We start from the raw sequence: 17,521 nt of genomic DNA, 5'->3' as shown, positions 1-17,521 counted from the left end.
TCATTACATTTTCTTGTTTGTGTTTATAATGAGTTATTTACATTGAATTAAATCTTTTGTTTTCTTTTTCTTTCCTTTTAATAATCATTAGTTATTATATTTGTGTGTTAGGGGTTGGAAATTGTAAAGGGCTCGTTTAGTCCTCGGCAGGCTGCATGTCAATGTATATACACAGTTTCTATATTTTTTAATTTTGTTGTAAATAACTTTGTGAAACGAGAAACTAAACATAAATTTTCAATGCGAGTCTGAGAGTGGACACATCGAAAGAAAGTATTTTTATTTTCGTTGTAGGATACGTGTGTGCGCTTAATAATAATAAAAAAAAATTGATTAAAATAATAATTAATAATACAGAACAAATGCACTAGTTGTTGAAATTTTCCGAGAAATTTAAAGGAAATCGTGATATATTTTTTATTGTTATTACACACAGTACATTTTGGAAATTATCATTGACATTCCAACTTTCTTGTTTCCTAAATTATAGATTAGGTTGGAATTACTGTAATGTATTTTTTTTTTGTTTCCTCGTTTTTTTTTTACTTATTCTTCCGAGTTGTGTAATCGAGAAAAGAGAATAATCCGGCAAGGATGATGAGTTTGTACTTCGTCTAGTTTATTTTTTTTATTTTTATTGTATGTCATCAAGCTACCCTGAATATTAGCATTGTACTTATTCTAAATTGTAGTTATGTAAGACATTTGTAATTAATTTCCAAGACCCACCAACAAGAAAAAAGAGAAAAAGAAGAACATCCCTTGTTATTGAGACTGCATTTCATTATTATTATTATTTTTTTAAATTATATAGTTATTTAAGTATATGTTTCGTTTATTTTGATCGTTTGTATAAAAAGTTGTTTATTCATTATTTTTTTGGATCTGAACATGCTCCTAGAAGTTCTCTAAGTAAATGATAATGGTTAACTAGTAAAATAATAAATGGAACGACGTTGGAAGCGTTTCTTTTCGAGAAATAAATATACAGTGTACATAATAAACCCAGTAGTCATTATAAACAAAAGAACGAACCTCTTTTAAAGTATCTTACTTTTCTTGTTACTATAAATATTTAGCTCAGTATTATATAAGAATAGCGAGAGAGAAAAAATAAAACGATATATTTTAAATTATTGTTGGAGCGTTATTTGTGGCCACTTCGAAGTGGCGGACTTGTTGCCTAAGCTGTTGTTGGACTCCAATATTTTTTTTTCTTCCCGGAACACGACGGAGGTGCTTCCAATGGAATTGGATTCTCGTGCGAATGTTTACTGTTATTTGCTTATTTCAATAAACTGCCTATTTGTTGACCCTCATACACAGCTTAAATTGTGTTTTCTAGTCCTAGCTCATTGTTCGCTTATGTACACATTGTAAAATATACACTTGGAACGATTATTTATTCTGAGCAACTTATGCGCTTGGGGTGATTCGAGCGGCCGTCGACAGAAACTGCTCCACTTGCAATTGATCAATAGTTTCCGTCCACCCAAGTACATAGCGTGCGAGTATATATATGTATTCACTTCTATATACATCAATGTATATAGATATATGTATATATGTACACTGTCATTTGCCCCTCCTCACTGCGTCACTGCCGATTCCATAATCACTTTTGTGAAATAAGAAAAGTACAGAAATTCAAGTAAATATCCCGGAAAGCGATTTGGAACGCGAAAATGCTTCGAGAAAGGTAAAGGCTCTATATATTATTACGTAATTAAGTTTAGATAAAACGCATCGGTCTGGTCGCTTGTAAGTTGCACGGTCCTCGCAGACGGCATTCAATGGAGATAGACATCGGGGCTGCGGCTATTGTTAGATGAAAAGTAACTGAATCAGAGAATTCAATTTATGTTCTATCGCGTACCTTGCATCGTCGGATTTAGATGTTGTCGCTGGTAATGCTTGATTAACGATAAACTTAATTGATCGGTCGGGCAAGGTACGAGTATTGGGCGAAAGATATTTGCATGCATTTAGTAATTATTTGTAGTAAGTGTTTTTAGTAATTAGGACTAGTTGACGTCGTAGAATCTGAAATGTACGTATAATATGATGATGATACGCGTAAAGGATCTGTCAGTTGAGGTATTAGTTGGTGGATGCGCCGCGGATTGCGTACAATTTAAGGATTGCTCGTGATGGGTCAAATTGTTTGGTTTTTACAATTGCGAATGCAATTTACGATGATGGTGGTGCAGTTGAGCTGCCTGATGCACACCACTGTTGGACACTATTATCTTCATGGTCCGTTCAACGTCACTTCTGGGCGCGGTTCCACTTGGTTTTGCGTGCAGTTGCAGCTGCTTATTATGGTTTCGCAATGTACGCGAAATGGAGTTCACTGCATGCATCCGCCGCTTGGTTTAGTTATAGCTAGAATGTTGCTGTTGTTCAGGCTGATCCGTCGTGCGCTATCTGAGGTCTGGTTTCGCTTCTGGTGGTTCGGTACGTTCAATACGGCGCGACGGGCTTCGGCGCCGACCAAGGGTAGGATGGTTGCGCTCGGCATTTGTCGGTTTGGGCACATTCACAATTGTGCTCACAGGCAAGCACCCAAGGTATGCACGTCGCCTCATTGTTTTCCTTCTCATTTTTTGGTTGCTTGGTCGTTTCTTTCTATCGCACGCCTTCATGCCGAGATTCGTCAATTTTTGTTCTAACGAAGTTAAGGGAGAGATGCCTGTATGCGAATGATGGCGGTTTATGTTTAGTTGCATAGAGGCTCGTGAATATTGAGGTAAGAGGAAACACTTCTTGATATACGGATGAGACAGAACTGGCGTCTGCATATATGCGACGGCCGTTATGCGGAAAATGGCGGTCTATATAGGCGATGTAAGCCATTAAGCTTCTTTCAACGTTGGACAAACCATGCCAGGCCTGACCAGAACACACCGAGCACACAATTTGTTTGTTCATCAGGGCTGTGGATAAACAATTGTTCGTTATACATAGAACTGGGTGCATATGCCACGCACATCGCCGTACAGATCTTAGATGGAGTTATCTAGCAGACAGGGCCAACGTGCGGGTTACTAGTTTCAGTGTTTGGCGCCAGCCATATTTAACAGAGAGGGCAGTGTAACAAACGTGCAACCGATGAGCCGATCCTCCGATCATAGTGACCAAACTGATAATTACTCATTATACCAAAGTATGTACATCTATTATCAATTATACGTGCATTTCAGTCACAGCCGTAGTTTTTCGTTAACTGCAATCTAATTAGCGTATATTATAAATGCGTCCTACATAAAATAATATGAAAAAAAAATCAAGCATTGAAGCCAGCCATTTTTACTTTCAACCGTCACATATGAACAAGGAGAATTAATTTAAAATTTAAAAAATTCCTGTGCATATTCTTACAAATCATATAACTTTACCAAATACGATAGCTATTACTTCATTCATAGAAAAAAATAGCTTTCTTAAAAAAAATCCTTAAAGCAGAATGGTAATGCGTTTTACGCACGCGCAATTCATATACTTTATCACTGTTACTTGTATATTGATTTTGTTCTACGTACTTATATTTTGTATTGTCAATATGACATACATTTATAAGTAGTACTAGAATATCTTCAATGTTGACTATACAACTTAAGCGTACATTACTTTAAAAAAGTATTATTAAGTGAAAATAACAGTATTTTGTATATACAGTCAGCGCTCAGTTAACGTACATATTGCGTACACAAGCTACCGTACGTTAATCGAAGGTACGTTAATTGTCAGGTGAATACTCATATACATACATACTTCTAGAACTTTTTGGTATTCACGTGACATTTCCTGTTCACAAACGTATTCGATATTTGTACGACTGTACTCGGTATTCATACGAACGTACACTGCCAACTGATACCTGTATTTAGATTTCTAACAGACTGTATTTCAAAGTTTCTTTTTCAGTCAGAACTTAAACATTTAATTGAGTTTTAATATGAATGCTGCATGCATAACCGAAATTGTCCGACTGACATTGTACGTGTGTACGGATATTTGTACGTTAGTTTGTTCTGAAAGTCTTAAGTCATCATGTACGTATTAATAAACGTACGTTTAGTGAACGCTGATAGTATATTGCCTATATAATCCTTGAAACTAAGTATCATCTTTAGTCACTTTTATATTAACCATTTACCATTAGTAGATGTTACATCCAATCAAATATACGTTTATATTGAATATATTTTGATACCATGCAACGTTTTGAAATCAATAATTTTCAATTAAGCATATATAGTATTTCCACAACATTGTAAAATTACCTTAGGGAGAACTTCATATTACTATGATCAATACATCTATATGAACGTACATTGCCGGCGGAACCTTGCATTCAAACGCGACAACATATTTCAATGCATCAGCCATCCCCCCCCCCTCGCTCACACTTTTTTTTTTAATGTCACCCCGCTCTCACAATTCATGCATTGGGGGATACCTTTTCATATTTATGCCCGGGGCCAAATTCCAAGGACGGTCCTGTACGACCGACATTGTACGTTCGTACGGATCTAAGTCAGATTCAGTGTACGTTAACAGAACTTATAGTCTGCATCTATATAATTCTTGAAACAACATACTCTAGCCATACTGATATTACCCAATTGTTTAACATTACCAACTTGCTACAAACATAAATTATAATACCAATTTAAGTTCATATTGATTATATTTTAATAGTATGAAACTAACCTCGTTTAGCATTTAATAATATTGAAAGAATGATACCTTTCTACTTAACTAACATAAAACTTGTTATTCTTGAGCACATTAATAATTAGTGTTAATTATATAAAACCAACTTACCAAATATAATGTAGTCTTCATTAAAGAAAATACCAAATATCGCCCAAGTTTTCGTGTAGTTCCGCTGTGGAACTGCCTTGAGTAAATATACTCATCAATAACTGGGGTATACTTAAATTATGTTCAAGATTCTTCACTTCATATTTTACTATTATGTAACCTTCTGTATTTAGTATTTATCGGGGATTACACTTTCCTACTAGCTTTCGAATCCAAGTTTTATATATTTTATGAATATGTCTTGTAGTAAAACTTATACAATACTTCATATATGTACAGCAGATACAAGTTGAAAGATTATTGGGGGTTTAAAGTATGTATTATCTATTACAAACATAGTCTCTATCATATACTATCAGTTTAGCACTTTGATGTTATGTTGGGTTATTATGGTCTTGGTGAGGAAAGAACATTCACTTACAATTGTTAGACATTAATATTCTACTACATACTAAAGATTTATTCAATGGTCGCTTTTCGAAAATGGATGTATAACCTTAAAAATGATATAGCTACTTCATAAACCCGACACTGCTTTGAAATAAATACTGTTTCTAAAGATAAGGTTACAAACTATACATACCTGCAGATTGTCGGACAGTAATCTTGTTGTAATCTTGTACTTTACTACAAATTGATAATTCAATTTTGTTAGCTATTAGTAATCACAATACATCAAGTAAGAGGAAGTATTTTTTTTAACTATTTACCTTTATAAATGATTATCAGTAATCATACTAGGCAACAACTGTCAATTGTGACATTGAACTCGTGTTGCGATCAAGTCACTTGATATATTGGTAAATATGATCAAAGCTTTGATTTGTTATTTCTCTTAGCAACATTGAAACATATTTTGTTAGTAGAATGTAAATGAAAGTTTGTAGCATAATATAAATGACTGTAAAATGTAAGGTTTAAGAAAGTTCAACGAAAGCTAATATAAGGGTAGCTAGTGCTACTGCTTTGATAACATCCTCTGGAACGGTATTTATTTTTAAGTGCTGGTTGAAGATACATAACTTATTACTGATTTGGACAATATGTGTGATCAGGCATTAGTTTGCCGTCGGTCCTTGGCTGGCAGGTCTGTATTTGAATTGGGAGTATATACGTTTGAGATCTGACTGATCAATAGTTGCTATATTTGGTATAAATATGTACGCGTTACTGTGAATGTTCACATATAAAATATGTACGGTATTAAGCTTGTACTTCTTGTATTTCCCGGGACAGTTTGTTCTCTACAAATAAACTGTCTATGCGCCATTTTGTTCAATGCACTCGTGTGGACTTGTAACAATAGTATATCAAAGTATATTTGGATAAGATGTAATACCTAATCCTAATATATTTATATAGTGTATGTGAAGTATATGTCAATTAAGCAATTACTACTGGATGTGCTGTTAAGTATAAATATAACCTACAAGTCAAATTGACTTCCGTGTATAATACCATATTTAAAGACTGACTATGAGAAAATAGTTAAGTCTTTACCAGGCTACATACAAGGGATACCTACAACTGCTATTAAGATGGGGAGTCACGAATGATGGGAGTCCATAAAAATATAATATAACAAAAAATATGATGTAACCATTTAGTTAATATGTACCACCAATTAATATGTAATTTATTGTTATTAATCTATAAATAAGTAATGGTCAATTGTGAAAATGTTATATAGAATGAACAATTATTATTTTGTTAACTATTTTATTTATGAGTAAAACTTAATGTTTCAAATGTATTTGCAGATTATTAATGTAAATGAAATTTAATGTACTGTAACTAAATTTTAGACTAAGTCCAAAAAATATGTCATGCGCAGTTTCATGGACGTTGGCATCCATCTTGTTTATATATCTAGTAGACAGCTCTGTGCTTCCTAAACAAGATTTATTAATTAAATGCGAATACAGCATAATCTGTAATTAAATTTATTTAGGTAATATTTTTAGATGTGTTAATATTGTGATAGTGAATGTGTATTGTCTTATATATCTGATCATGTAGTATTATATACGCTTGAAATATATTGAGGTTACGTTCATAAGCTGTGTAAATAATTTAATATATATACGTTGTTATAGTGATTTTTTATATCGTTTTTGTTAGATTACTAACGATTCTTTCAAGCAAGAAATTTGTAAATAATTATATTTATAGTTATCAAAACTTGACAATAATGTAGACATTTGTATTTCAGGCCCGAAAATGTCAGACGACGTAAATGCGTTGTTGACACGTCTGCAAACGTATGCCCCATTTTTGAAAGACATGATTGACAATCTTAAACCCGATATGCCTCAACATGCCAAATTAGTTTCTTTGCATAATATGATTACAGATAAGAAGAAAAAGTAAGTGAGCACTAAATAATCGTTTGCAATTTCTATCATTTTTATATGTTATAGGTTTAAATATGAAACTTTAAAAAAGTGCGAGGAAGTGATAAAGAAAATACAAAAATCAAAAAACGTAACCGTAAGTATAACATATATAAGTTGCATACAATATTTTGGTATGTATGTTTAATTTTCAGACTTATAAACAACCACCAAAAACACTTCCGTTGCCACCACGGAGTCCGAGTCCTGTACCTACAATGTATGTTATTATCACAGTATAAAAACTTATATGTATGATTAATTTATTACTTTCTTTAGTCGTAGCCCAGATCCGGATAACTGGGAATCGAGTAATACATTCGTTGAAGAACGATATGTGAGAGAAACTCCCAGTATTTACAGCAGCATCGCTGCGACGATAAGTAAACCGAAAAATGTAAATATCGATTTAATTCCAAAGATGGACATGTCGAAGCCTCCGATCAGCGTTGCAGACCTGGAGCTTTTGAACTCACAATATTGTGAAATAAGTGATAGTTTAGAAAGTGCTAGTGGTGTGAAAGACAAAAAACTTTTTCCGTCGGGGAAAACGCCGAGTTCGAAAGTAAGAACAGATGTTAATGATTCAAAGTGTGCGAAGGCGCGGACTGATAAACTAGTGAAGGAAACGAACTCACCATTTGGAAGTATGCTTTCGAGCATAGACGATCAGTTAATAACTGATAGAAAGAAGAGGCGCGACAGTAAAGATGGACACAAAATCGTGAAATCAAATATTAATGGAAATCCGAAGTGTGAGTCAATCAGTAGACCGAATATCTCGGAGACCGTAACAAGTAAAGTCGTTGAAGATAAACCTGTACGTTTAGCTGATAAATATAATCCAAAGCCAAGGGCTAAATCAACTCGAACAGCTGCAATGATGAAGGGAATAGGTGTAGTCGACCAAATTTTAAAAGAAATGGAAAGACAGCATGACATTAAACCCGCCGAAGAGCCGGAACCTGTAAAAGAACCACCACCACCCGTTGTGGAAGCCTTGCAACAACAACATATTCCTACCCAAATATCTTCGTTTCACAAATTAAAGTCGCCTCCACCAAAAAGACATTTTCAACCAGGAAATGTTATAAATCCACCCACAAGCTTTAACGAGAACTACAATCACAACTATAGAATTCCCCCACAGCATAATGCGTTTCCGCCTCAAGCAAAAGTGTTTACGCCGTTCGAGCCAATACAGAGTGATTATGACATAAGTGCTCATCCGCCAGTAGATTTTTATGCACCGACAACACCTAATCCATATTGTCATCCTCCTCAACCATACAACGTTCCTCCTCCAATTATATTTTCTCCGCCGTACGAGCAGCAACCAACGCACCCTATGCATATTCAAAATAAGAGAAACTTTAGTAATAATAGATTTCATGAAAATGAAATGCCGTACACCTATAAACATTGGCGCGAAGAGAAAAAGTTAAGAGAAGTAAGAGATCCACGTGAAAATCGGGATCCAAGAGAACACCGTGAGCAACGGGATCCGCGTGAAAACAGAGATCCTCGTGAAAACCGCGATCCAAGAGAGAACCGGGATTCAAGGGAAAGCCGTGATCCAAGAGAATCTCGGGATCCACGTGAAAATCGATTGTTTCGTGATCCTCGCGAGAAGCGTGACAATCATGATACTAGAGATCCACGATTAAGAAGAGATGACTATCAAAGAGCTCAGTCAAAGGGACGCGATAGTCGATCTCCAGAGTCAAACCGAAAGTCAACTGATGTTAGTAGACCACGTGTGGGATCATGCGAGAAAGATGACGTTCGTGTACGATCCACTTCAACCGACAGAGACAAATTTAGCCCTCAAAAGACTAAAGAGAGATTAAGGAGTAGCATAAAAGAAATTATACCAATTCGTAGTAAATCGAAAAATCGATATAATGATTATACTAGTACTTCAAAGGCTGCAACTAAAGATAAGTATACATTTTTAAAAGGAGATTCTTTGCAATATTTTAAAATTCCCAAAAAAACTCGTCCCGAAGATAATGAACAAAAAGTAAAACAAGATAGTGCTAAGGCTGAGGAACATAAAGATACGTCTAACAATATTAAAAACGTTGATCAAGAGCAAGAAGAAGAATCTCTAAATGAAAAAAATGAACATGTGGATAATGCTAAAGAAGAAAGTGATACAACTTCAGGGACACAAGATATTATTAAAGATGATGAAAAAGATACTCTTGTTGACAATAGGAAGGAGAAGAAGTCAGATGACAATGAAATACTTGTTGATAAAGAGAAAACGGTTGATAAGGTGGAGAATACAGACGTTAAAAAAATTCTCTCAATGGTTGAAGAAACTAAAAAAGAACTTGAAACTACTGAAAAACAGCCCGAAGACATTAAAAAGGTTGACGTAAAGGTATCTCCGTCAGGAGATATTGATACGAACAAAGCAATTACTTCAGAACCTAGTTGTAGTTCAGATAGTCCGCAAGAACAAATTGCAAAATTACTAGAAACTATAAAAGAACAAAAAGATTCAACTGCTTCCACAGCTATCTTAAGTATGATTAATATGTTAATGACATGTTTAACTGATAAAACTAAGGAGGAGGTGCCTAAACTGGAAACTGAGAAGAAAGAGGAAGTTAAGACTGAAGTTGAAGAAGAGAAAGAAAATGTTGATGTAAATGAAGCGGCAGCTACAGACGAAAAGCAAGAAGAAGTTGTTGAAGAAGAAGAGGACGATGAGACTACAATCGATGATGATGAGAATGTAGATGATGATTCTAAAGATGATGAGTATCTAATTGATGAGAAGAAAAATAAAGTAAAGAAGCCCGAAAAGAAATGTTTCAAGAAAAATGTAAAAAGTAAACCAGTAACAATTAAAAAGAAAGCTGACAAACAGAAACAAAATGAGGATGTTCATGAATCTGTCGGAGAACGAATTAAAAATAGGAAAAGAAGCAATGTAGAGAATTCTGTTCCCATTGAAAATGAAAGAGTAACTCGCCAAAGACTGGCTAATATGCGTGTCCCGGCTAAGAAAACACGCAAAAATGAACTAGATAAACTTCATGATGACATAAAAGAATCGTTAGGGGAAGCTGTTTTGTCGACTAGTAATAGAAGGTCATGTACCATGACTTCAAAGGATGCGGAGAAGGAAAAGGTTAAAGTACCAAGGGTTGTTTTAGAAAAGTTACCAGAGATAAAAATTTCAGCTAGTAATGAAGTAAAAGAATTAAATACAGAATCTGATAATAAAATGAATGAAAATCAAAGTGAGGATGTCGAGGAAAAGAGGAAAAAACAAAAAAATAATCAAGACATAGCAGAAAAAGATGGTATTGATCAAATGGCGAAGAAACGGAAACTGTCGAAAGCAGTAGAAAAGACACCGATTGAGGACGATGCCGCTTCAGTTAATAGCGAATTGTCCAGGACAAATGAGAGTTTAGAATATGAGACAAACGATGAAACTACCGACGCAGATGATATTAAGAAAACTAATAATAAGAAAAAGAGGAAAGCTACAGCATGGGCGACGGGAGTAATTAAGAAACGGAAGTCAGCGAAAAAGTCGATAGGTAACGAAGAATCCGCAAGCGACGCAGATTTCGTCGAACCTGATAAAGAATATTATTTAAAGACAACTGATGCAAATAAATGTAAATTATGCAGCTATAACGGTAAATCAATAGTTTACCACTACATGATGAGTCATCCAGAAAGTGATATGTATATCTCCCGCCTTTCACCCAAAGATACCGAACTCGCATTAAGTGACAGTAAACTCGCTAATCTTGATGATATCGTGTTTTCTGAAGAGGAAAGCAAAGCTAGAAAGAAATATAAATTTAGATGTCGCTTTTGTAAAGCGTCCTATTTAGAAAATTCAAATTTCTTTTACGACCATCTAACAAGCCATACGGGTGAACATAGATTTAAATGTACAGAATGTAAATATCGTAATAATAACCGGAGAAATCTCAAGCTTCATGTACAGTATTCTCATCCAAAAGTGGATGCGAATAATATGATACTGTTAGAAGATTCGAAACCGAACTATCCAATTATATTAGGATATATTTGTTCTGAATGCAATTTTCTTCAATTACACCGAGAAGCAATTGAGCAGCACATTCATATATATCACTTAGAGGAATCTACTCATCCTATTACCATTAATATGTCATTCCCAGTGGAAGACATTGATAAACCGATCATTGATAAACCGATCATTGATAAACCGACTATTGAGAAGCGAATAACTCGTGAATCCATAAAAAACGCGGTTAGCGTTGAAGGTAAAAATAAAGACCCGGTTTCATCTAATAATGATATAGCAAGTAGGGAAGAACATAGCAAAACCTCTACCGCAGATGAGAAAAACGAGTTGAATTTGACAGCGTTTCTATGCGATGATACTGCCATTCAAGAAGAAAATAATTTGGAAGAAAAACGTCTAGAAAAAATGAAGGAAATTCAGAGTACAATACAAACGAAGCGAACTTCGTTTGTAAACACTCTAAAGTCAAGGTTGGAAAATTTATTGAAAATGGATGAAAGTGAAGATAATGATGATACACAAGAAGAGGAGAAGACAGAGGAGTTAGATTCGGAGAAGATTTTAAAAATCAGTAATAGTATTAACACAAAAAAGCACTCATTGGGAAAAGCTATAATAATTAAACAGGAAAAGGATGTGGAAATGGATGAAGCTAACGAGACTGACGTGCATAATCAGACGATCGCAGAAACATCTATGAAAAATGAACAGTTTCAAGATTCGGCAATGCGCAAAGAAAGTAAGAATTATTATGCCTCAACGTCCAAATCGACTGAGGTTCCGAAAATTCAAAATTCTATAAATCAAACAGTCAACAGATTGCAGGGATTCTTATCGAAGATGCCTGCTTTAGAACCAGTGAAAATTGTTCCTTCAGTCGCATCCGAGAAATTATTTAGTGTATCTATAATTCATGCAACTAAGATGAAAGATAAGGAACTAGAATTTATTTGTAATATACCCTCGTGTGTTTTTCGAACTTCAAATAGAAAAATATTTGATTCGCACTGCAAATTCACTCACAAAAATGAATATTATAAACTATCGTGTTCCACTTGCAGTGAATCGAATGGTCAATATCTCAACATATTGGATATTTTTAATCACTTGTGCGTCCACGTATCTGATGATAAAAATGAAAAGGAAGAAATACAGATGAAACGGGAACTGGAAGAACTTGAAGAAGATGTGAAAAGTGATCCGGATTGTAATAAATCATCTATATTCAGTATCAAAATTTCAAGTGTAACATCATTGGCGCCATCAAAGAGTGATGCAATGAACGATGTCATCATAAATCCATCTGCATCTACACTCCCAGTTCCGCCATTGGTGTTGAAAGAAAAATCCTCAACGTTGGAAATTCCTCCCTTGATAAAAATATCTGAAACATCTCCAAAGTCGGTATTATCCAAAGGAACATCGACTACATTGAAAGCCATATCGTCTAACACGTCTGACAGTGTATTTCCCACCACTGCTATTTGTAAAGTAGTAATAATGTCGCCAGAAGAAATTAAGATTCCAAGAAAAACTTCTGAAGTACGTCGCAAGTGGTTAAATTCACCCAATATTTTAGAAATATTATTAAAATGCCCAGAACCAGCTTGCAATTTTGCTACAAACATAGAAAACGAATTTGATGATCATCTTTTAAATTTTCATACCTTCCTTCCGGGATTATTACTTCCATGTCATTATTGCAATTACAAAATGGAGGTTCAGTACTTCAAATTGCATTTATTGGTACGTATTATTTTCCTTTTTTTAGTTGTCTTTCAATAACATAAATTATATATTTTTCTAGATGCGCCACAACAAAAGCAACAATGGTTGTGCTTATTGTTTATACAGAGCAATCACTCCGGAATACGTAAAATGGCACCAAACGATCGAGCATAAAGGCAAAGAATATTCTTGCTTGACATATTCAGAATCTGCATTGATTCTTAGCGCAGATGCGTTTGTAAAGTATAAAATCCCGGAAGTACCTCCAATATCTAGGTTTCTTAAACCCTATGTTTGCGGTTAGTAGTTTGTATATTTTTCTCTTCAAATTATTAAAATTAACGTTTTAGGCTGCAAAAAGGAATTCCGTGTGATAATGAACTATGAGACACATGCAAAAACTTGCGTGGATCCAAAGCCTTGGGGATGCGGACTCTGTTCTATTTATTTTCGATGCTTTAGAAGCGCTAACAGACATTTCCAGACAAGACATCAGCTGTATATCTACCATTGTCGGTATTGTTTTTATGGAAATGTACATGTCCAGGATCTCCTTAATCATATGGTAACAGAACATTCAAATTACGAATTTCGTATAGTTTGTAGATCTGTTAAGGATGGGGTATGTTTTTACAATATTAATAATTTAATATAAATTCTATGTAATTATTTTTTAGACCGTCAGCGAGGTTGAAGATAACAAAATATATGACAAACTACTTTGTTTCAATTACAAAGACGTGATCAAGGATCCTGAGAGCAACAATATTGAAATCTGTGAAATAAATATTGATAATGATGTGGAGGACACGATGGAAGACGAAGAATTGGAAGACGTCGAAGGGCAAACTTATTCCGGGTCTCTACTATTTATATGCAAGTGCGGCGAGAAGGTCGAAAATTCGTTAGCCTTCAAAAATCACTTGATTAGTTGTACAACAATGACACAGAAATCAAATAATCAAAAACCGTACGACTGTTACCACTGCGGCAAGTCGTTTAAAAATGCTCCCAATCTGGTGGAACACATTCGAATACATGGAGCAAATAAGATCAGTTGTTCGCTTTGTTCCTATCAGCATCCCCAAGTTTGTTCTATGAGGTATTATTATTATTATAGCAATTATTGTTAATCGAGTTTTAATTGAAAACATTCATTTTTAGAGCACATATGAAGAGTAAACATAAAATTAATTTCTGCAGCATTTTACCAGTGAATCCCAAGCAGCAAAATTTCGACACGGATGAATTCATTGCTACTCCAAATCAAAGGCGTTCAAACAGTGTCGCAAATTCCGTTCAATCTTCTCCTAGCAAAGAGTCGTCGAAAGTAAAGCAGTTAAGCCATTGTCCCATTAAATACTCATTTAGCCCAGAGGAAATAAGCCAACTACCACCGATGCCAGTATACAGATATGAAGTACTATGTAGCATTTGTCAGTATGCAACTAAAGTCAAAATGAATCTTGTTCGTCACATGAATTTACACAAGAATAATGCGGAAGTTGCCGAAATACCGACCGCAGCTCCAGTAAATCCTGTGCCTTGTCTGAAAAACAAGGAACTGATGTTTGATAAGATGAAAAATTTGGCGAACAGTTCACATGCTATAAAGATGGAATCTAAAGTTGAACAATTAAAAGATGAAGTTGATTTAAATATACCGATTTACATACCGTTAAATAAAAGGTAAGAATTGTTTCATATTTGCATACATAAAATGTAAGTTTTTTTTTTATACTTATAGATATGTGTGTGGAGCTAATAATTGTAATTATCTTTGCCTGGAGGAATCTATGTTACGACATCACCTACAAGCATTGCACGGTCATGAACAGAGTTACACATGCGCTCATTGCAATGAAGATTTTAGTAGTGAAAAATATCCCATTAATGTTGATAATATTCTTCGTCATTTGAGATTACACGACAACTTACTATACAAATGCAGTTACTGCAAGTTTTTCAACAACTTGAAGAACAAAGTGGAGAGGCATTGTAGCGACAAACATGCCGATAAGGCGAGCAAAGTGTTGACACTTAGGGAGGAAACCGATGAAGTTCAAGTCGATAGTAAAGAAAAGAAAATGAAATCGTGGCGGTGCCGTATGTGCAAGAGTCGGTATTCAACAAAAGAAGCAGTCATTGCTCACGTGGAAAACAAACATGGTATCGATTCGCAATACAAGTGCAGTTACTGCAATTACAAGAGTTTAGAGAGGGATAGTTTTGCTGAGCATTTTAAGAGCAAACACGAGGGATGTAATGAAGACGTTATCGAGGTATATTTTAATGAAGATGCAGTTAAAGCTCCACCAGTTGAGACTCAACCACAGTTCGACACAACGCCACTGTGGGTTATGAATAAACAAAATAACATCAAGCACATTCGCGGTATTTTGCTGGAGGAACATGAGAAGATTCCCAAGAAAGGACCGATTAAGATTGCAAATAAGGTCGAGGAGGTGGAGAAGACTCCCAAGAAAGGACCGATTAAGATTGCAACCAAAGTCGAAGAGGTGGAGAAGATTTCCAAGAAAGGATCGATTAAGATTGCGACCAAAGTCGAAGAGGTGGAGAAGATTTCCAAGAAAGGATCGAATAAGATTGCAACCAAAGTCGAAGAGGTGGAGAAGATTTCCAAAAAAGGACCGACTAAGATTACAACAAAGGTCGAAGAGGTGGAGAAAACCAAGAAAACTTCGGTTAAGTCATCCACGAAGTCAACTGATGGTCAAGTAAAAAAGGAATCAATCAGTTCCAATAAGTCTTCGTCTGTAGACGAAGAAAATAAAAATAAAATTGAAACGAAGAAGATTACTAACTTGGATTTGTCTATAGACGCGGTTGCTAGAGGTAACAATACTATTATATTTTATTATAGGAAACCATTAATGATTTATATAATTCTCAGGTTCTGAAATTAGCGACGATTCAGACGTGGATATATTACATTGCCCCGAAGACACATATGAGTTTAGCGAAATTGAGGAGAAATTAGGAAGTTTGAAAACTATGCCGATTGAAAAGTTGATTGCCTCGAATTTTATGGGCACGTACGGTCCTTTTGGAAAGCCCGCCTTTGAAGCGTTCCTTTGTCCTCTGTGCGCTATTTATCAAACACCTGAAATGAATGACTTCAAATTTCATCTGTACGAAGAACTAGAGTATAAACTATTCGGTTGTAAGCACTGCCCATACACAGAATGCAAAAAGAAGAAAGTGGAAATGCACTGTAAAGAAGTTCACGGGGAATATAAATCAACCGATGTTATTGTACTGGAGAGTCAACCACAAATAGAGGAATGGGTTAAGCAAGTTACCACATATCAAAAAAGGATAATTGAGTTTATGAACGACGATGGTGAATATTTAAACGTCGTAGACAGCGATATCGAAGAACCGCCAGCTTCTAACACCAACGATCAGATATTTAAATGTAAATATTGTGTATACGAGTAAGTGTCCTGATCAACTTAATAATAGAGTTTTCTTTGTATTTCGCTTAGGTTAAATGAAACGTATCTGCAAACATTCTGACACTGTTTATAACTTAACAAACAAACCTATTGTTAGTGTCGCATCGACAGGTAACTAAACCTTATCAGCCGTTCATGTGTTCATGACTGTTATTCGCTTGAAGTTTGCAGTAATTAATTGTTATTAACAGATAAATTATAGCACATATTCACCAAAGTAAACACACATTGACACAACCTTCTGTTTTTTGATGACACCTTGGCATACATTTCGTTCAACTATTTTATAATAGCGTTTTTCATTTCATTAATACGTTTGTATTGCTTTTCTTTTAGTACTAAAACGCAGTCCTCCTTGAGAACTCATGAAATGCGTCATTGGGTGCAGAAGCCGTTCGGATGCAACCTGTGCCGATTTACCGGAGTTGTGAAAGCCGAGATGATGAAGCACGGACGTAAAGTGCATCCTGGCGAAAAAATGACCATAATCTCATACGAAATTGAAAACCCGACCATAGTGCCGATCACACATAAATTCGTAAATAAGTATCCATTTAAGTGTACTATTTGCAACGCGATGATCGAAAAGGATTTTGAGCAGCACGTTGAAAAGATGCATCCGAAGATACACAAAGATACAGCTAGGAAGTCCACCAGCAAACCCTACTACCAAAAGGAATTTACGTACTATGGAACTAAACCGGATATCAACGAGGACGAAATCAAGAAGACCGTTCTTCATTTGAACGATAAGGATAATTCCACGATGACTGTTGAAGAGTATGCCAAAGTTATTGATATATTCCCAAAAGTTACGCTAATTGATATGGATAGGCGTAAAACATAACTGTGATGTACAAAAATAATTTTTATATATTTTTAATATTCCTCAAATATAAGTTAATCAGTAAGTTCGTCAAATTGTTTTCTAATATTTAGGAAACAGTTTTGATCTATCAAATCCACTATTATGTTTCGTATCTCAGAATGCATCTGTAAATAGCGCATTAGTGTATATAAACACATATATTTATATATATATTACA

General features: G+C 35.0%; 1 protein-coding gene across 6 annotated transcripts; it reads left to right on the top strand.

The window, feature by feature from the left end:
- The first annotated feature begins 37 nt into the window (after positions 1-37).
- LOC108564796 lies at positions 38-17,485 on the top strand. 6 transcript variants are annotated; one of them, XR_001891161.1, is made up of 13 exons: positions 2,772-3,166; positions 7,043-7,196; positions 7,251-7,320; positions 7,379-7,443; positions 7,503-13,014; positions 13,076-13,295; positions 13,347-13,618; positions 13,674-14,098; positions 14,161-14,685; positions 14,744-15,852; positions 15,911-16,435; positions 16,506-16,586; positions 16,812-16,893. XR_001891161.1 is itself a non-coding variant. In XM_017923944.1 (12 exons), the coding sequence occupies exons 2-12, from the start codon at positions 7,051-7,053 to the stop codon at positions 17,320-17,322; spliced, it is 9,399 nt and encodes a 3,132-aa protein (XP_017779433.1). In that variant the 5' UTR covers positions 38-1,699; positions 7,043-7,050; the 3' UTR covers positions 17,323-17,485. The 6 variants fall into 6 exon arrangements, 5 of the variants coding, with proteins under 5 accessions (XP_017779433.1, XP_017779450.1, XP_017779441.1 ...); XM_017923944.1 differs by lacking the exons at positions 2,772-3,166; positions 16,506-16,586 and adding an exon at positions 38-1,699 and having other exon boundaries at positions 15,911-16,454; positions 16,812-17,485; XM_017923961.1 differs by lacking the exons at positions 2,772-3,166; positions 16,506-16,586 and adding an exon at positions 2,504-2,570 and having other exon boundaries at positions 15,911-16,454; positions 16,812-17,485.
- The last annotated feature ends 36 nt before the right edge of the window (positions 17,486-17,521 follow it).

This window comes from Nicrophorus vespilloides, unplaced genomic scaffold (genome assembly GCF_001412225.1).
Source record: "Nicrophorus vespilloides isolate i.1.1-1 unplaced genomic scaffold, Nicve_v1.0, whole genome shotgun sequence".
Lineage (NCBI taxonomy): Eukaryota > Metazoa > Arthropoda > Insecta > Coleoptera > Silphidae > Nicrophorus > Nicrophorus vespilloides.
This window is presented reverse-complemented; position numbering and strand designations above follow the sequence as displayed.